Here is a 20,776-nt window from a genome sequence, read left to right as displayed (position 1 = left end):
CCAAAAACGAACAGATGAGATCTCGATCAGATCTATAACGTAGAGACAAGGAACGAACCCAATCCACTCGGACCACACCGAACAGAAGACCGGCAGGAGATCGAACCGGGAAGAACGAAGGCAAACTCCAAAAAGGCAGGGGCGGAGAACGACGAAATGGCAAGACCACAAAAGACCGAAACCATCGAAGCTACCACAAACAGAATCTACTAACACAACTAAAAAGCAAACCCAACAAATGGAAAGACGATGAGGAGAAAGAGCAACAAACCGCAATCCAGAGAATTAAAACCAAACCCACGATCACCCTTCAAAGTCAGAACCGCCACACCAAGAGCAAGGCAGCATAGACAGAACCTCAACACCACCTTCAAACCTCAAACGAGACACCTAGGAGAGACAGCATATGAGAGGAACAAAGACACAGATCTGGGCACAAACCGGCGAAACCCAACCTCACCGCCCACAAGACCACCGCTAGACTCAGTGGCTGAGACCCAAACCGCCGATAAGCTAGCCAACGAGAGAAACTACACAAACCAAACCCTAGATCTACAACGCGAAATCGAGACCAAACCAGAATTCTCACAACCTAGAAAGCACGGAAGCTTTGTCGGAAGTCCGCTTCCCGCTTCGGAATCTTAGTTGGAATCGGAACCTATCGGAAGCTTTCGGAATCTCGCTTCCATAGCGCTTCCAAAAAATTCAGTTTAGAAGCTCGTTGGAAGCTTACGATTCTATTTTGGAAGCTTGCGCTTCCATTTAAAAAATTTGATATCACAAAATAAATAAAAAATATGAGATTATTTTTGATAGTTTTTTTATACAACAAAAGAAAAACCAAAACTAATTTTGCATACTAATTTTTGTATTTTACCTTTAAAAATATCATACTTAGAAAAATGACAACGGTATGGATCATTTATTTGGGAGATGTTGATATGATTAATTGAATTAAATTAATTTCAAAAAAACTTGATTAATTGAATTAAATTAATTTCGAAAAACTTGAGTTTGATGATGTTTTTATCTGTAAAACAAAATTTAAAATAATTTTATTTGATGGAATTAGTTAAATGAGAATGAATATAATGATCTTAAATTTTTGACTATGAATTATTTGACTTTTCTTTGTTGTAACGTACACTATTTGATTTTTAAATATAGTTGAGGTATTTAGAATTTATGTATTAGATTTTTGTGTTAATTATAATTTTTTATATAATATAATATTTAATATATTATTATATATATATATATACGCTTCCAATACGTACCCACTTTCTATAATTTCTATAAAAATCGCTTCCACGTTTCCAAACGCTTCGCTTCCGCGTACCCGATTCTGATTCCATGCAACTTAGCTCACAACACACGAAACCACATGAAGCTAACTAAACAAAAGCCAAAAGCCGAACCGACGCCGTGGCCGTGGTGGCCCACACGTGCCGGTCGGAGACTAAAATCAAGAGAAGCGGCGAGTTCTTGAAGAGAGAAGGGGGAGCAAAGTTTTTAGTTTAAAAAAAAAAAATTATCTTTTTAGTTTTTAGCAAGTCAAATCAATTATATCTGTTGTCAATAATTTATTTTTATTGCTTATAAAATGACAGTTCAATTTTTTCTTGTTCGACACACAAAATCAAGAACTATTCCAATAAAAAGACAGACATTTCTATGAACATCGATAATTGATTTGTTCATTTTATTTAAAGATAAAGGATAAGATTTGGTCATAGGTCTTTGAGAACCATATAATCACACTTTTGATAAATAAATGATTAGAATACGTTGAAAGCAGATAAGCAATCTACCCAACTTAATTTTATTCACAAAATAGTTTGTTATACTCAAATTTATTTCGGGTGTTATTAGAATATTTGATATGCTCTTTTTAATGAGTTTTTTTTTATTATTTGAACACTTTGAACCTACTATACAAGTTTTGGATCCATCACTACCTTGAAACTTATAGAAGTCAGAGTATTCTTGCGATTTTAAACAAAGTCATGTAGAATTCTCTGAAAAAAAGAAAACTATTTATGTCACGATTACAATGGTCAATGATCGTTACGATGATGATAACGAATGAAGAGAAAGCGTAGCATTGTGAAATAACCAATCTCTACACAAAAGCCAAAAAAAAAAAAAAAAAAGACAAAGACAACGAAAAAATTGCAAAAAAAAAAACTAATGAAAAATTAACTAACACAAAGATTTTTAGAAACTATCCATGATCTGGTGAGGAACAGGAGAATTGATGACCTGCAAGATCTGAACAATCTCTGCCATTGTTGGCCGATTCGAAGGTATTTGTGAAGTACAGACAAGAGCAAGTTTGAGAACAGGCAAAACCTCATCTTCAGAGTATTGTTCCTCCATCACAGGATCAATACACTCCAACACATTCCCTTGTTCTAACATAACTCGAACATGGTCGCTAAGTATCACAAAGCTGTCTTCACCGTACTCCACAGGTCTCCGACCAGTCACGAGTTCGAGTATCAAAACCCCGAACCCGTAAACATCGCATTTCTCGTTGACCCTTAAGTTCTGACACTCTAGTTCAGGCGCTACGTAGCCTAAAGCGTTTTGAAATCTGTTGTTGTTCATTGTGTTACCGTCTTGTGTTGTTAGGAGACGAGATAGCCCGAAATCAGAGATTTTCGGGTTGTTTTTCTCGTCGAGGAGGATGTTGGTTGGCTTTAGGTTGAAGTGGATGGTTGCTGGACGGAATGTGTGGTGGAGATAAGCGAGTCCTTTGGCTGTACCGAGGATGATTCTGTATCTTACATCCCAAGAAAGAGGCGGTGTTGAGGGTTCTCGTTCGTGTAACTTGGACTGCAAGTTTCCGTTGGGGATGTATTCTGATACCAGAAGATGTAACTCCGGTGTCCAGAAATACCCTTTGATCGATACTAGATTAGGGTGCTTTGCTTTCGCCAATATCCGAACTTCGCGATCAAAATCTTCTAGGTTTTGAAGAATCGGTGACGGGACAAGTTTCTTAACAGCCAAGTTTCTCCCCTGTTCTCCTAAAGGTGCCTTGTAGACTGTTCCAAAAACTCCTTCACCAATTCTTGAAGCTTTGTTCAGAAGAGAATCCGGGTTTCTTTCGAACTCTTGAGACGAAGACGAGGAACGTGAAGTTCTTGAGTTTAACAGAACAAGTTTACCCATCATTAAGCTTCTTCCTGATTTCGAAGACCCCGAGAAAATGCTCTCCAACGCGTTGTCTACAAATGCAAGCCGTCTTCTCACAGACGCGTTAAGCAGCGTTATAATTATGACTCCAGAGAAGATGAGTATAGCGGCTGATATTGCTACAATCACTGAAACACTCAGGAACATTCTGTGATGGAACTTTCCAGAACCACTGCTTCCTCGGTTTCCCGGCATATTGTTCCCGTGCCCGTAGGAGTTTGGATCAATGACAAGAGGCTTTGGAACATTCAGTGTGCAAGGGCCTCTCAACAATGGTGAACAAATACCTAGGTTTCCTTGAATAGCACTCTGGTCTAAGCTTTGAAACACACCTCCAACTGGTAACCTTCCAATGAGTCGGTTAAACGAAACGTTAACCAATAACAGATTCTGCAATTCCCCAAGCTCTTTCGGTATTTCTCCACTAAGCTTATTGGCCTCTAGCTTTAGAATCTTGAGCTCTTGTAAGTTTGAAAGAGATTTAGGAATAGGACCGGTAAGATTGTTATGAGACAAACTCCTGAAACAAGAAAACTTGTAATTAATAGAGGAAAACATTTGCAATGAACCAAAAATGGATATAAGAAACAGAGACTTACAACAATTTAAGAGAAGAGCAGTTTCCGATTCCTTCCGGTATAGAACCAGTTAGTGAGTTACCATCCAACTGAAGGATCTGGAGACTCTGAGACTCACATATATCAGCAGGAACAGAACCAATCAGCGCGCTGTACCTAAGATCCAAGACTATTAAATTCTGTAGAAACTCGATTTCAGGAGGAACTCTTGTGTTGAAATGGTTCCATGACAAATTGAGGTATCTCATGTTGATGAAGAGCCCTACTTCACCAGGTATACTTCCAGTGAGATTGTTGCGCGAAAGATCGAGTCTTTTGAGTGACTCAAAAAGCCTGCTTGAGCCTCTCGGGATCGAACCGGTAAAACCGTTACCCGAAAAATCCATTTCTTGAAGACCAAGATCAAACAAACCATCAGGAATGCTACCGGAGAAGCCATTACCTTTGAGCTGAACAATCATAAGCTCTTGGCAGGATTCCAAAGATTCCGGAATCTCGCCGGAGATTTTGTTCTCAGACAAGATTAGATCCTTTAAAGATCTCAAGTTACCTATCAAAGAAGGAAGCTCCCCAGTTAACTCATTGCTGGAGAAATCCAAATGTACTAAACCAGTCATATCACCAATCCATGCCGGGAAATCACCGGAGAGCAAATTCTTCGATAAATCGAAGTGATTTAAAGATCTCAGCTTCTGAAGAGTTCTTGGAAGTTCACCAGAGAAAAGATTGAAACTCAAATCAACTCTGTTTAAATGAGGACAGAGTCCAATATCTGAAGGCAATGATCCAGAGAACTGATTCCTCTGTAATTGCAACTCTTTCAAGTTATGCAAAGAGAGTATCCCCAAAGGTATTGAACCAGAAAGTGAATTAGAAGATAGATCTAAAGCTCTTAACCTCTCAAGTCTCCAGAATCCTGAGACGAAACTACCCGAAAAACGGTTTCTTGAGAGATTAAGACTGTTCAAAACAGAGCATTGAAACAGAGTACTTGGGATTTGACCTTCAAGATGGTTATGAGACAGAGACAGATATCTAAGAGAGGAACAGTTGTTGAAGAAATCATCAGAGAGTGTACCGGAGAAAGAGTTTCCGGTTAAGTCAAGGTGTTGCAAGGAGCTGATTGAACCGAGAGACGACGGGATTTGACCGGAGAGATTGTTGTGGCTAAGATCTAGCTTTTGGAGATTGTTGTTAGTTGAGAGAGCGTTGATGTTTCCGGTGAAGTTATTGTTGGAAAGTGAGAGAACTTTTAAACGTTGAAGCTTTTGGATTCCGCGGTTGATTTTTCCGGTTAAGGCTAAACCGTTGAGGGAAAGCTCGGTGACTCGAGATGTTTTGGGGTTGCATTTGACGTAACTCCATGAACAAGGAGTGTTATCGTCTTCGTTCCATGATTGAAGGTGTGAAAATGGGTCGTTGAGGTCTGATTTGAAGACGATGAGTCCTAAAACGTCGTCGTTTAGTTGGATTGAGTCGATATCGGCGTTGATGAGTGATAACATCGTTGTCAATGTGAGAAACAGAGTAAATGAGATCATGTTTCTTCTCTTATCGTCCATTGTGATGTTCTCTCTTGATGGATAGAGAGATAAAGCTTAATTTTTGGTATAAGGGAAGAGAGAGAGATGAGAGAGTTATGGCATTTTGATGAAAGATAGAAGAGAGAGAGAGAAAGAGAATGGAGATGATCAGTTTTGTGCCAATGAGAAGAAACTCGAAGTGTTAGTGAGTGTAAGATTCTGAAGTTTAGCTACATGACAACAACAACTAGATCGATTTTACATATGATCACTACTATGGCTAAATGGACCACATGGTCTTTATCCGGTCTAACTAAAATTGTCCGGTTTAGTCGATTTTCTCTTAATAGACATGTCTTTACTTGTTAAATACACACTATTAGTTAAGACCCCTGTTCTAAAAATCCCCGCCTAGCCCCGATTACTCCCCGCTTAATCGCTAGGCCCACCCTATCCGCCTCGATTAATGACTAATCCCCTAAAAAATCAGTAACCCGATTATTCTCCGCCTAATCCGATTACTTTCCGCCTAATCTTATATACCCCGATTATTTTTTAGATTGCAAGTATAAAAAAACTTTTTATTTTTGTTATTCAATCATTTGAATGGAGAGTTTGTGATGTTTTACAATAACTTGTGTTCAAATTTTAATAAAAATCATAAATTTGTAATAAAAATCATAAATTTTTACAATATTGGATTAATATATTTTAAAAATATTAAAATAACCCTAAAACTAATCCCCGATTAATCCCCGATTTTAATCCGATTTTCCGATTAATCGCTAGGCCCATGCCGAGCGCCCGACTAGCGCCTAGCGATTTTTAAAACAAGGGTTAAGACCATGTTATAAGGTTTTACGAAAGCATCTTCATTTCGGTCGGAACACCTAATCCATACCCAACTTGATTATCCGAAATTTTTAGATAAAATAATAGAAATTAATTATACGTTTTAAGTATATAAAAAAAAATTATCGAATCGTAAAGGAAATTAAGATTTGTAGACTAAATTTGAAGCCTAAAAGTTACAACCTTCTATACAATATGGTCTTATCAAGTGTGTGTATCCAATAAATATAAATCTATAGTCTAGCAAATAATAATATATCATTGGACTACAACCACATCTAGCCCCGACTTGAACGTAATAATAGAGTAAAAAGTTATATCACAAGAAAGGGAAGAGATGAGATAAAAAGATATGGTCAATAGAGAAAGAGACCTATGAGAGTATGAGAATCCAAATAAAATATAAGGATAAATAAAAAGTAAAGAAGAAAAGAACAAAACTAGGGTTTGGTGCCATTAGAATAAGAAAGAGTCTCGTGACTGACAAAGTTATGTGTAAAATCCACCGCACAAATTAGCTTATCTGTCTTTTTGTCCCGACATCTCTCTCTGTCATCCCCGCCTCTCAATTTTAGATTCAAATTAGAAACTTAAATTAATCTCTTTATAAAAGTTGTGAGCAGAAAAAGTTGTGAACAAAAAACTAAGTTCTTTAAGATTATAATTCTATTACTAAAGGAGATTGATATGTTTCTTGGTTAGAGACATTAGTTTTAAATACACCATTGACTATGATTTGTGTTTGTGTTTATTTTGGGTACATGTTGCTTTGATTAGACTTATAAATAAAGAAAAACTATATTATGACTACTATCGCAAATTTTCTTTTAATCAAATTTTGTAATCTTTGTTATAGATAACCAAAATATTTTTGTACTCATAAACCTTTTTGGTTAAACCAATATCATGTTAAAAATGATGTATACATTAGTATTAAGTGTAAATAAAGAACTTTTTTTAAAAATTTGTTACATTATCATTAGATAATGCTTTAAATAATTATCTTAATATTCACGACTAACAAATCAAATTCTTTTAGCTTTTCATGGTTAACGGTTTCATATGGCTAAAAAGCAAACAGTTATAAATGCACCACAAAGATTTACGATAAATGGTCTAACAACACCATAAAGATTCATGATATATGGTTCTATTTCTATATCATATTAATGATGAATCGATATGCTTTTAAGAGATAAAATCATGACGAACGGCTTACTTGCACTATGTTCATCTCCGCTAAGTTTATCGCCACTAATTTGCTACAACTCCTATATTTTGGGAATCCGGTCCAAATATGGTGTAGAAATATTAAGCCTTTATCACTATCGGACTAAGAAGTTTCCACAAATAATATGGTTTTGATAAAAAAATTTTTAACTATAATAGTTACTCTACCAAAATATGAGTGTGAATTGGTAATGTATTTAGAAAATTTCAACAGCTTTTACCAATAAGACTTTAAACGTGTAGGTATGTCCCACTAAAACTGTATACCTCTTGAAACCCATATTTTTTGTTTGTTCGTATTTGAGTCTATTTTCCAACACAATTATTTTAAATATATAGATACTGTGAGATGTTTTCTACAGCAATAAAAAAACAAAGCTACATTTACAAAAATTAACCTACAGTTGCATCTCTAACGAATCTAAACCTAGTAAACTGTAAAAGCAAAACTACAAGAAAATATGTTTCAATGATGTGATGTGATAAATATCTAGACATACATTAATAAAACGTCTATTCAGTCACATATTACTTTGTAAATTTTTCCTCATTTTGATATAAGATCATTTCATTCTATTTTGTATTTGTTATTCACGATTCTATCGTTACACAATAATAGCAACTAGTGCCGATGAGATATGGTCCATATGGAAGATTGAATCTGGTGTCATGATGTTTGGGAACGGAGCATGTTCTGAAATCTTGGTCGTTTTTCAATAATTTATTGTTTACCCATTTCAAAATATTCTTTCTGCCAAAGACAATCTTGTAACAAAAGGAACTCAATCAATTTCTTCAAAATCATATAATGTGAATTGGAATGAAGGGCTCAATCATGTAACACTAAGAAACTTGAATAGAGGTAGATGATTTAACCCTAAACTTGTGAATATTTGGTTGTTACTTGTTAGTAGCTTCTTCACATTTCTCGGTTTATTTTTGTTTCGTACTTTTGTTTTTTTCGAAATTTTGAAAAATATCATTTTCGGAAACCATTATCAAAACTACAACTAAGAGAAAGGTTTTTCAAAATAGAGTTTCTTATAATATGCCTTATAAAGATTTATAAAACCTCTTTATATGTCATAAGCTAAGATTTTGTATTTCTTATAAATAAAATTCTTACAACTACTTTATAAATATTATATAACTATCTTACAAAGCGTATAAAAAGTGACATTTTTGAAAATTGATAGCAAATAGTGGTATTTTTAGAAAAAATCCGACCTTTTTTTTTGTTTTGTGTTCATATTAAATCCTCAAAAATAATATTTAGTAGTTAGTTTATAAATCTTCATAGTTTCTTTTTATATTTCATTTTACTCCCTGTTTTATTTTTTTCTATGTATAACTATTATAGTTTACAAGATATTTATTAGAAAAGGTGCAACTTGCAATATATATTGAAATTTATTTGCATACATCACTATCAACAAAATAAATTCATATTATCTATTTTATTTTTCATTTCATAATTTTTTATTTGTTTAAGATGCTTTCACAAATTAAAAGAAATACGAGAATGACCAATAATATCAATTTAATTCACTACACCAGTATAATTAATAATTATTGTTGGGATGAATTTCCGAGAATCGTAGGACAGTTGATTTGGGGTGAGGGGTATTTTTTTTTATTGAATAATATCGTTAATGACTTTGATGACCACGGGTAGGCAGGCAACTTAACCTATGGGAAGTAAATTTATAGTTACTTTGGGTTTAACCTTCAATTTTAGGGAGTAATAAAAAATAAAATTAACCAATAAACTGAATCATTAACCAATATTTATCTGCTATAAACTAGTATGTGTGTGATAACTGACTGACTTTTGATCGATCGGATATCCAGACTTTTGACAAAAAGAGATAGAATAACTAAGTAAAGGGGTCAAATTCTCAAGAGCTCTTAATTGTCAAAAACCAATCTTTGATATTCTCAAATAATCTACATACTCCTCTACTTTTAATGAAAATACACAAACCCTACTGTGCCCTTATAAAATCAGTTTTTAATAAGAAAAAAGAAAAAAAAAACATTCGACAAATCAGTAATCATTATTTCGACTAATTACAAGTGAGTTCCCCGACCAATCAAAACATTCCATGTCATACGTGAATCCATCATCTACCATCGAACACCTTAGTATAATTAATACAACTGGTATTACACAGACAAATAGTACAACTGGTATAACTACTACAAGTTAATAGGTGCTAATATAGATTTTTGTTCATGAGACAATGAGTACCATAAACATATTTAATACTCTTCATTTTGTTCAACTAAGTAAAATTGATAATTGTAATGGTACAACTACAATCAGTCCCTTTTAAGGAAAACTAACAAATCTTCATTTGCAACTAATAAATCGAATTAACCTTTTTTTGTTATACAAAAATATATTAGTTATACAAAATTATATTAGTCTTCATCGTATTCTTGTGTTATCATAAAATACATTATACTTTTATGATGAAATTATTAATGTTAACCACGTTACATTCCAAAAGACACAAAAATATTGTTTTAACAAATATAATGCATAAAAACATGGCGAATTCACCTCAATTACTTAAAATCATCTCTCAGGCCCTTTGACCAGAAAAACAATTCAGCAATGCCTTTCTATGTTCTTAGTACCCTTTGACTCTGGGTTGACCACATTTTCCCCTTCTTGTCCCTGATTTAATAAATCGAAATTCAATTAAAAAGAAGAAAAAAAAACATGTGGCCCCCACCAATACACTCCACACTCCCTCTCCCATTCATTCCTCATCTTCTTCGTCGGGACAGTCCTCCCCAAATTCTCCCCCAAAAGAAGAGCTTAGAAACTCGACAAAGAGCTCCTCCATCAACGCAACCAGTCCGGCATTGAGGTAATTTGTCCAATTTGATTCCCATTGTTAAATTTAAGTTGTTTAAAACTCGTAAATGGTAGGATGTTGTGTATTCAATTAGGGATTTTTGTCTAGAGTTCTAAGATTTATCTTGAATGCTTATTAGATTCAGTCTTATTTGTTCTTCTACTCGATATGGGTCAAATTCTATTGATAATGTACGCATTGTAACACTTCAATCGAACCAAGTCGGGAATAGTCTGAAATTACTGGAGTAGTGATTTTGTGGATGTAGTACAACTAGTAGTAATTGGTACAACTGGTACAGGTACAACCAGTAGTATTTGGTATAACTTATACGGTACAACCAGTAGTATTTGGTATAACTTATATAGTACAACTGTTACAAGTTAGACTATTTTCTGGGACTTTTTGGTACAACTTGGTACCAGTTGGACGATTTTAATGTGAGTTTTTTTTTCTATTTCAGGGACAATGAATAATAATCGTCGAAAAATCATATTTTTTTATTATGGGGGATACTATGTTAGAAGGGGAAATGAACCAAGATGGAAATCAAGAGAACAAGTTCATCAATCTCTTAGAATGGAAACATCTATTGAGGAGGTTACTTATTCTGCATTAGTGAACAAAATATGCAGAAAAGCGAAGGTTGATGAAACTACCACTGAGCTCAAACTTAGTTATGTTCCAGAACTAGTGGATCCTAAAAGGCCAATATATATATCTGATGATGATGATGTTATGTGTTATTTGAAAATGAATGAAGATCAATTCCAAGTTTTGCATGTGGAAGTCATAAACGAGGGAAATCAGGGACAAGAGCAACCGTGTGGTAGAGAAGATCGAGGGAGTGTAGGTTGTGCAAGTAATGAGGAGCTGATTTCAAGTAGTAGAGAGACAGATGAGAACATGACTCTTGATGAAAGGGAGTCATCTCAACGTGATGAGGTGGTGGAAAATAGGCAAGCGAGAGATGACAATATTATTCTTTATGAAGAAAGATCCAAAGAACGAGCAGTGGTACATAACAGTGATGTGTGTGAAGGTGCTGAAGCTACACCTGTTGTAAAGCGTGAATGGGAAGATGGTATGAATTTGACCATACGTCAAGAATTTGAAAACAAGCAAGCAGTTAAAGATTTAGTTGACAAAACTGCACATAAGAACTGTTTTGAGTTTATTATAGTCCCTAATAGCCTCACCATCTGTGCGATATAACACTTCGCAGAAATCTTAAATGGTTTTGTATACTCCTCGGGACCGAAGTACATATTTAGAGGTTGCATAGCTTCGATTTCTTCTTCGGGTTCCTGTAAAATAGATCAACATACACTAAGTTATACTAAGTTGTACTTTCTGTTTTAGGAAATTTAAATCAAGATACACTAAGTCATACTAAGTTGTACTTTTTGATTTGCGATTTTTAGAACAAGAAACCCTATGTCATACCTAGTTGTACTCTCTGATTTAGGAATTTTAGATCAATAACCTAGACATATCGTTGAATCCTGAGGATTAGACGGCGGATTAGACTCGGTTTCTTCGGGTTCATCTCCACGAGTCTCTTGTGCTTCTACCATTACATCTGTTGGATTTGGTTCTTCACGATAGCTTGGGTTTTTTGTACGCATTTCGAATCCTGTTCAAACCAAAGAATAAAAACGATTAACAACTCCAATCAGATTCTAACCTAATCGGATTCTAACCTACTCAAACAAAATCCAATCGACAACACGAAATCACAGAGAAATTGAATAGCAATTTCGACTTACACAAAGAAGACACAATCTCAGGTTATCCACGGTTGTACTCCACTGTCGAAAAAGAAGAAGAGAATGAAACGAGGGAAAAAAAACGATTTGATTTCCTTCGTTCCTTTGTTTTTTCTAAGTGCCGTTTCAAAAGGGAGAGAGAGATCCGAATTATGTGGGTTTTGTGATGGTTGGGTGGGGATAACATTGGTTGGGTCTGCAGTTTTCAAGGTTTTTTTGAGGGTATGAAAGTATTTAGCCACATTTTCTATTTAAAAAATAAATAAAATAAATAGGCAATTTCGGGAAGGGTATTGCTGAATTGTTTTTCTGGTCAAAGGGCCTGAGAGATGATATGCTGATGTCAAATCTTGATGACATGATGTCACCTCAATTTAACATTTTTTTATGACATCTTGATTTAAAATTTCCAAGGTGTATAGGTATAGATCTTAAATTGCTTGTTATACATGCTTGGGACTGAAGAACATATTGAAAAGTTGTAATGCTTCGGTTTCTTTCTCGAAATCTTGGATTTGCTCCACGTATTGCAACTAGATCCAGTTGTACCAAGTGTTACAAAGTTGTACTTTTTGGTTTCAAGAATTTCTAAGTTACAAAACCAAACTAGCTAGTTATACCAAGTCTTACTTAGTTGTGCAGAGTTTAGAGACATCGTTTTTCATAATCAACTGCAAATATCGATTTAAAAAAAAACAGACGATGAGAAAACGGAAAAAAAAAAAAAGGAATTTTTTTTTGAATTTTAAATCAATTTAAATAAATAAAAATGGGTTGATTCAGATTTGACCCAAATTAGAATTGGTTTACGTGAACGACCTGGATAAAAGATGATTGGATCGGTAAATACCTAAAATTGTTAAATATTATTCGTTTAAAAGAAAAGATTGAAGAAATTATTTTTTTATGAGGGGAAAACAAATGAGCTCACTCCTCAAGAAGTAAGAACATCCGAGAATTTTCTCCTAAGCAAATAAACGTATATGGACAAAACAAACCAACCGTGGGTTCATGTTACGTATTCCCGAGCCCGTTTAGTAGCAGGGCCGGCCCGCAGGACAGGCCACCCAAGCGGTGGCTTGGGGCACCACAAATTTTTTTTTTTTTTTAAGGTTTTTTTTTTTTTTTTTTTTGGTAAAAAGGCCCATAAAATGAAAATATTTAGTAAAAACTAAAGTTTTTTTCGAAAAAAATAAATAAAATAGGGGCCAAACAATTAAATTTGAATGTAATAATATTCAAAATATCATTATTTTTGTATAATTTACTAAAAATAGGTAAAAAAAAAAATTTAGCCCTAAAACTTATAAATATATTGGACATTATTTTATTTTTCGTGTAGGGCCTCACAAATGCTCGAACCGGCACTGTTTAGTAGTGTGAGTATCCGAGTCCTGGGTTAACTCGAAGTCAAACAAATCTTTTAGTGAAAAATGTAGAAAATTCTTCACTCAAAATTTGTTGAGAAATTATGTAAAAAGGCAAATGAAAAAGTAGAGAAGGAAAAAAAGGTATTTTATCGAGAAACAAAGGGTTTGGTAAAAGGAGACCGTCGTCAATGGATCATAAACCTGTTTGCTTCTCATTCTTTTTTGACGTTTAGTTACCTTTATCGTTTGCCACAAAACCACTTCAAAGTTATAACTTCCAAGATTCTATTATATTCACATCCTAATCATTTGTTAATTATGTCAAATCAGTTCACATAAAAAATTACTTAACCATTTACTGTTATATAAAACTAAACGAAGTTTTTTCAGTTTTTTCTCTTTTTTCTCTTCAAGAAAGGCATAGCACTTAATCCTTCAGTTGAAGAATTCCCAAAACCAATCTCAACATTCTCTTCCAATGATGCATCTTCTTCATTTCGACGTTTACCTTTCTTTCGTCGTTCTTCACTCTCCATCTTTAGCATCTCTGCATCATCCGTTGCGTCTTCCTCAGCTGTTTCATCTTCATCAACACAGAATCCGCCACCGATCACTCTGTAATCATCCGTAGCTTTATCTTTCAGATGAGCGTCTCCAATCTCATCAGCTTCACCTGCACAAAACCCACCTCCCGTTTGAATATAGTCTTCAGATGGACAATCGTTGATTGATGCTTCTTTCTGTGTTCTTTCTTCAGAGACATTTCCTATTCTGCCTTCATCAACCTCTTCGAAATGCTCACTAAGGGATTCTCCATTGCTTCTTGACTCGTCCAATTCATCATCTTCTTTTGCATTGTACTTCACAGGATTCCGAGATCGTGTTGACTGGGGAATAACAACAGATAACAAAGTGAACCCACTACACAATCAATTAAAAGAAGTAATATTGGTTCCATTATAAGAAAGCTAAATTAAGGCTTACCTTTCGCACTTTTTGAAGATTGCTCGGTTTTGCCTCTAAATCCTTGTCATCATCATCAGAAGTGCCGTCTGATAGCTCAAGGAGATCTTTTTGGACTCTTCCTCTTCCTCTTTTCTGGGCTCTGCCTCTGCCTCTACTACTAGATGGTTTTTCTAACCGCTTCCTTTTGTTTTTCACTTTCTCATTGGCTTTAGGTGAATCTTTGTCAGAAGTGGTGTTATCTTCAGTTTCATGAGGAGCAACTCTTTTCTTATTTCGTTTTCTTGGACCTTCCTGGAGAGTACTATCAGCCACTTCTGACGATAGACCTCCGCCAATTCCTTTGACAGCTTTGTTGATTCTTTTACTACGGATCTTTGCAAATCTTTCATTAAAGGAATAGAAAGCTTCCATCCGAAGTTGCGTCTTCATGGAAAATAATAAAAAAGGTCAAATTGTCAGATTCTGTTCATATTATTAATCATATGCATATCGAAGATAAGAGATCAAATGTAGATGAAGACCTCTCGCTTTTCATACTCCTTCAAGACTGGTAGTAGTAGATCATCTGTTTTCTTGCTGTTCCAATTAAACTTTTCCCAGCATAGCCTTCACATAAAAAGTGATACTACAGAACTCAGGACGATGTTTCATAAATTGGAGGTAGTTTACTACAGAAACTGAGTCCATCGGCCAAATCATGAATATTTTTTTTTTGTTTTTCTACTTAGATCCATTGAAAACTTTATCACGCCTTAAGGTGTGTGCCATATTTTTGAAGGAAACTAGATAGTAGATGGAATTAGATTTTTAAGTCCCTTGTATTAGTTCGCAAACCTGGTACTAAGAACGGATGATCATATACGTACCCAATATTCATGACATGTTAAGTAAAGAAACGACTTACTTTCTAAGAACTGATAGATCAGGCTTGCCCCATGAGAATTTCTCAGTCGACCGATCCACTTGTGGATTTAAGTAGGCTGAAATAACAGCCTCACTAGGGAAAGTCGATGGAATATGCCAGTTCTTGCTTACCTTCCTCTGTAAAATTTAATGCTAACGAGTCAAAGGTTTTGTCAATCTTGAACGAGTTGGACCATAATAAATTAAACATTAAACTTCAGGTAAAAGAGCAATACATGCTGATCCATGAAGATTTGCTTTATTTCTTCAGTGTCATCAGTCGAGGCACCTGAGATGATTCCTTTATTATCTACAGAGCCAGACCCCCGCTTCTTTATCTTCAAACCTAAAATGGTTGGATCAGGTGATTCAACCCACTCACGAAATTTATGAAGCCCATCCTCTTCGGGAAATGCAGTCACAACTTCAATAGCATTGACAATACCAATACCACTGCATATCAAAACAATTATGATATCAATTACATATCGAACGGGACTTTGACCCTATGCAGTTAAAACGTCTGCTAACCTGATTCCTTCTGTGTAATCGCTTCCTAGAAGCATTGCCATGCGGATTATTTTATCTCTGCTCAAGCCTAGCTCCTTCTCAATGTCCTGAAAACAAAAGAGGTTAGAGATGTAATCACTAGACATTTGAAAAACTGAATGCATGCGATTAAAAATGTAACTGCAAACAGATCGATAAAGCCAAATATATCAACTTACTACCGAAACGATGTATCAACTTATTCCTGATAAAGGCAAATGTATCAACCTACTACCGAAAAAGTAACAATCCAGAAGAAACTACAGAAGTGCTAAGAAGTTATAACAGAAGACAAGCCGGAGATAGTATGGAAGCTTATGTGAAATTGAAGAAAGATAAACTCATCGCAGCCAAAATAAAAAGAAATGATTTCTTAAATCCACATGTAGGAAACCAGAGTTTACGGACGGAAATGCACACCTTCATAAAGTATGTCTCCACATATTTGCGATCATCAAATATATTTTTGTACACGCTCCTTGCTCCAAACAAGAATACATCAGAATCATCAGTGACAATGCCATCAACAAGGTTTGATTGTTCCATAAACGCACATTGTGCCTCTGCTTCCATGGGAGCTATGATGTACGGTATGCCAAAAATTTGGAGTAGCTCCTACGGAAAACCAAAATCGACAAAGCATGATAAGTTTGTTGTCAAATCAAACAGAACAGAAACTCTGAAAACTTTGCAAGAGGGCTGTATAAAGAGGACAATGACTCATATGTATCAAAAGACAAAGGGCAAACCTGGCATTCTGCAAACATCTCACTGCTCACAGATTCAGCATTCCGCTCAAGTTTTCTCTGTTCATCACCTAAACTTACGAATTCTTGGTCGAGAACTCGAATTTCCTCCTCAATATTTGCTTCTGAAAATTCAACAGGCACGCTTTTCTCTTCAAAATCTGTTGAACTGTCAATATTGAAAGTGTGCTCGTTAGAGTTATTTTCCTCGCTTCTTTCATTTTGTGAATCTGTGTCATGTAGTATCCCTATTTGCGATCTGACGACATCAAGAGAAGGGTCCCTTGATTCAGTGACAAGACTCTGGATTTTACGTCTACTATAATCTCTCTTATACATCATGATAGATGATTCACCATCAGCATTACCTTTTTCACCAAGAAAACCAGTTCTTTCCTCATCAGCTATGGGCGTAGCAGATACTTTGACAGATTCTCCACCAAAACTTTCAGAACCTTCTTCATTGTGCTGTTTAGCCATGGTGGATAGCATGCGGCTTTGACTAGCAACATTTAATGCTTTCTCGGGTGAGATAACTGATTTTACCTTTGACAATTCATTGCTCACAGCACGGCTAACGTTATTAGAACCGGAAGAAGGGTGTGTACCAAATTGTTTGGTTATCCCTTTCTGACCATCTGCATTGCCCGCTACAGACGTGTTGGACTGTTCCCTTATAGCACCACTGGTTTTCAAGATTGTTATTTCGTCCAGAAATCCCTCTTCCTCAGCTTCAACAACGGTTTCCCTAGAACAAAGACTATCTTCGCTTGGCTTGTCAACAACAAGATTTACCCTTACTGATTGATTTTCTTCAAGGACATCCCCAGATTCCTTATCGTGTAATTCAAGAAGACTTTTCTTGATAGCCTCCTGCAGATCAGCTTCTTCTTCCAGATAGCCTTTTGTGATCTTTGTTACTGTATCATTCTCCATGGAGCTATTGGCATTTTCACAACTATATTCTTCCCATGCTACACCCTCATCGATACTAATATCCTTGGGGATATGCTGATTGCTTAAATTCGCTTCAAGCTTAGAGAGAGAAGTATTCTGTTCAACAGGCACTTCTTCCCAATCACTGTCAGAAGCCCACGGTGAAGAGTCTTCTTTAGGATCATTTTCTGTAGAACTGATTGTCACTGGTCCTCCCGCTGCCAATTGAAGAAACATATCATCTTCATCATTGAGATCTTTTCCACCACCATCATGGTCAAATGATATCTCTATTGAAGATGGATTTTGCAGCATGGAATCATCATTCTGGATCTCCAGGTTCACAACATCTTCCTCAACAGGTGATTTTTCAAGAAACTGGTCCTCAGTAGGAAAGTTCTCCCAGGCGCTGAATGTTTCATCATTGTTAGCCATAGAACCAGAAGCTGTTCTCTCCTTTTCTTTCATCAAATGTAAGTTCCTCTGGATATCACGCGTCATTTGGATTCCCATGTGTCTGTTCCTTATTCTAAAACGCCCCCTTTCATCTATATATACTTCAATATTTTCATCAGGATTTTTAGGTTCATCTCTATCCAACTCAATGGTAGCATCTGATTTTTTCACCGAGGAAGCATTCTTGACGGGGACTGGCAAAGACTGTTGTGACGTTTTCTTTTGATTTTCATCATTTCTTCCTTCTCTGGCGGACGCCAGTTCTCTAGAACAAATTAAAAAATATCAGTTATTTTCACTTACGAAATAACCTTATTCTTTAATAAGACTTCAAACTGAAACTCACTCTTTATCACCAGCAAAAGAAGACGAGAATATAAATTCTCTGTTTGCTTCCGAAGCTATCCTAGAAGTTTGAACTCCACCAACAGCCCTTCCACCAGCAGATCTCTGAACTTCATTTATTTCCCGACGGAAGGCTACAGTTTTAAGATATGCTTCTATTTGCAATTCAGAAAACTTCTCAGGGGCCTATACATAATTACTTCGATAGTCAGTGTTTCGTGTCTCCTCATACATAAAGATTCAAATACATAAATAGAGCTAGAATGAGCTAGTGAATTATGTAACTCACCTTCTTGACCTTTTGGTACTTTTGCCGGTTTTCTGCCATCAATTTTTCTCTCATCTACAAGTAAAGACATTATTAAATAATCTGAAACGTCCATGAAATGTAACATGCTGCAAAGATATGGTATAAATATAGTTAATTACCTGAACAAGGAGATCAAGTTGCATGGATGGAGGGAGAGAAGCCAAAACAGCTGGGTCGATATTCCCATCCATTACTGGCTAGAAAGGTAGACAAAATATTATTAGAAGATGATGATCTTAAAGTATCAGATAACTCTTTAATAAAGACGAGAAAACAACATATAATTCCAAATACATTATCATGATTCTTTACTAAGCACATGAGGATTTCATCCAGAATAAGCGATCTTCCCTTTTCAGAAAAAGGACCAGACAAGTTGACAAGTGGTGTTGATTGCTTAATTAAAGAACTTTCAACTTAACCAATTTATATCCCCTGAATATTAGTGATCTGTAACTTAAGTAACAGTAAATAAAACAAGAGAAAGATGTAGTACGAAGACCACAGATTACCAATAAAATTTCCTCATCTTCGTCGCTGTCCTCGTCCTCATCCTCTTCCTCAGACGGGATTGCTGCAGCTGAAGTTGATGCTTTGCTGGTAAAGTTTCCTTCTTCTTCAGCTGCAAGGGATGCCGCCAACCTATATTACACCAAGACAGGAAAACACGAAATGATTACATGCAAATAAACATCTTCAATCAATATCTCAATTACTCTGCTTACATCTCATCCAACTTTTCCTGATAATCCTTCCCCTGTACTGAGGAATCCTGTTCAAGATTACTCTTCATTTTGTTATCTAGGTCATCCCCATCCAACAAAACTCCCTTTCCCTTGGGATCATCCTTCTGCGAATCAGCAATAAACAAATCATAGGCATTATATAAATCTCAACAACAAAATCACTTACAAATTACTGAACAAAGAGTGACAGTAAAAGAATTGACATATTAAGGATTAAACATAAAAATACCATGACTAAGGAAGGGCATGTGAAAGCAAATAAACAACATAAACTGGTAATACATCACAACAACACATCGCAAATATATTTTCCAGCTTCTGATTCATTACCGCAAGATACATGACTTATGGCATAAAAAAGGAACAAAAAGAATACCAACTATGACATGATGCACAATTAGCATCAAGTTAGTTTGAGTGTCTCTGTGCCCAAAAATCCTAACTAGTAAACAAAACAAAAAAGGAAAGAAGTGGATACTTAAGACCACGAATCACTTAAGGAAGTCCAACAACACCATATAATGTTTTACTTAAGAACACGAATCACTTACCGTGAGCTCTTTGACGATATCATCAACACCATTCTCCTCTCCCACCAAAGATGCTGGAGATCTACATCAACTAAGTTCATTAAAGCAAATTCCACCAACAAAACTGAAATTCACAGTTAAAAAACAACAAAACTTTATTAGCTTACACTTCATCTAGCTTCTCCTCCTCAGGAACTCGCAAATTATCTTCCACAGAATCAGAAGATACACGTTTCTTAACTCTATCACTATCATCCTGCTTCAATCTTTGATTCTTAATATCTTTAGCTTGTTCCTTAAGCCTAATATCCTTAAGCTACAACAAAAAATCCCAAAACCAAAGAAATTTACTCAAACTTGCTAATTTTAAGCAACCACACCAATTGGAACCAGTTAACACAGGAAACAAACCCGATTAAGCAGCAATTTCTCAGCGGTTTTTCTGATTTTAGTCTGAGCATTCTCACGTTGACGACGACGAGCAATAACAGTACGACGTTTCAATGCCGGAGTAGCTCCATCAAAGACGAAGATCGGTTTAGTCCTTAAGAACAAAAGCTTACAAATCCTTCGGAAAAATCCGATCAAGTGTGCGTTCTGAACCATATCTCCATTCTCGTCACGCATCGCTTTGATAAATTGTACCATCCATATACTCGCATCTGCAAATTTGAACGAGGAAGAAGAAGAAGCATCTTCATCAATCATTATTACCTTCGAATTCGAAAAAAAAAAGTTGTTCGCCGGAGATTGTTACCGATGGCTAATCGTTTGTTGGCTAGGGTTTCGACGGAGACGCGACGACCTACAGGAGCAAGAAGCTCCCAAAGACCTTGCACTCCCATTTTTTTTTTTTTCTCAGTTTCTTAATTTCTTGAGAACAGAGAGACTTGGCCGTG

At 35.7% G+C, this 20,776-nt stretch overlaps 3 protein-coding genes across 5 annotated transcripts; 1 reads left to right on the top strand and 2 right to left on the bottom strand.

Moving 5' to 3' along the window:
• Window positions 1–1,992: 1,992 nt before the first annotated feature.
• LOC9313158 (probably inactive leucine-rich repeat receptor-like protein kinase At3g28040) lies at window positions 1,993–5,594 on the bottom strand. The gene is made up of 2 exons (XM_021025317.1): window positions 3,801–5,594; window positions 1,993–3,721 (listed from the first exon to the last, which is right to left on the bottom strand). Exons 1-2 carry the CDS (start codon window positions 5,339–5,341, stop codon window positions 2,218–2,220), a joined length of 3,045 nt encoding a protein of 1,014 aa, XP_020880976.1. The 5' UTR covers window positions 5,342–5,594; the 3' UTR covers window positions 1,993–2,217.
• Window positions 5,595–9,978: 4,384 nt separating this feature from the next.
• On the top strand, window positions 9,979–11,641 carry LOC9311487. The gene is made up of 3 exons (XM_002877043.2): window positions 9,979–10,263; window positions 10,715–10,896; window positions 11,015–11,641. The coding sequence occupies exons 2-3, from the start codon at window positions 10,881–10,883 to the stop codon at window positions 11,464–11,466; spliced, it is 468 nt and encodes a 155-aa protein (XP_002877089.2). The 5' UTR covers window positions 9,979–10,263; window positions 10,715–10,880; the 3' UTR covers window positions 11,467–11,641.
• Window positions 11,642–13,634: 1,993 nt separating this feature from the next.
• Window positions 13,635–20,776, bottom strand: LOC9313157 (DNA repair protein UVH3). 3 transcript variants are annotated; one of them, XM_021025297.1, is made up of 18 exons: window positions 20,635–20,776; window positions 20,289–20,539; window positions 20,045–20,193; window positions 19,899–19,959; window positions 19,327–19,451; window positions 19,114–19,243; window positions 18,721–18,798; window positions 18,581–18,634; window positions 18,293–18,477; window positions 16,558–18,211; window positions 16,229–16,423; window positions 15,791–15,876; window positions 15,496–15,712; window positions 15,261–15,397; window positions 14,878–14,962; window positions 14,375–14,779; window positions 14,064–14,277; window positions 13,635–14,027 (listed from the first exon to the last, which is right to left on the bottom strand). In XM_021025297.1, exons 1-18 carry the CDS (start codon window positions 20,720–20,722, stop codon window positions 13,777–13,779), a joined length of 4,365 nt encoding a protein of 1,454 aa, XP_020880956.1. In that variant the 5' UTR covers window positions 20,723–20,776; the 3' UTR covers window positions 13,635–13,776. The 3 variants fall into 3 exon arrangements, with proteins under 3 accessions (XP_020880956.1, XP_020880955.1, XP_020880957.1); XM_021025296.1 differs by having other exon boundaries at window positions 13,635–14,277; XM_021025298.1 differs by lacking the exons at window positions 19,327–19,451; window positions 19,899–19,959; window positions 20,045–20,193; window positions 20,289–20,539; window positions 20,635–20,776 and having other exon boundaries at window positions 13,635–14,277; window positions 18,721–18,794; window positions 19,114–19,203.

Source organism: Arabidopsis lyrata, assembly GCF_000004255.2.
Source record: "Arabidopsis lyrata subsp. lyrata unplaced genomic scaffold ARALYscaffold_5, whole genome shotgun sequence".
NCBI lineage: Eukaryota > Viridiplantae > Streptophyta > Magnoliopsida > Brassicales > Brassicaceae > Arabidopsis > Arabidopsis lyrata.
This window is presented reverse-complemented; position numbering and strand designations above follow the sequence as displayed.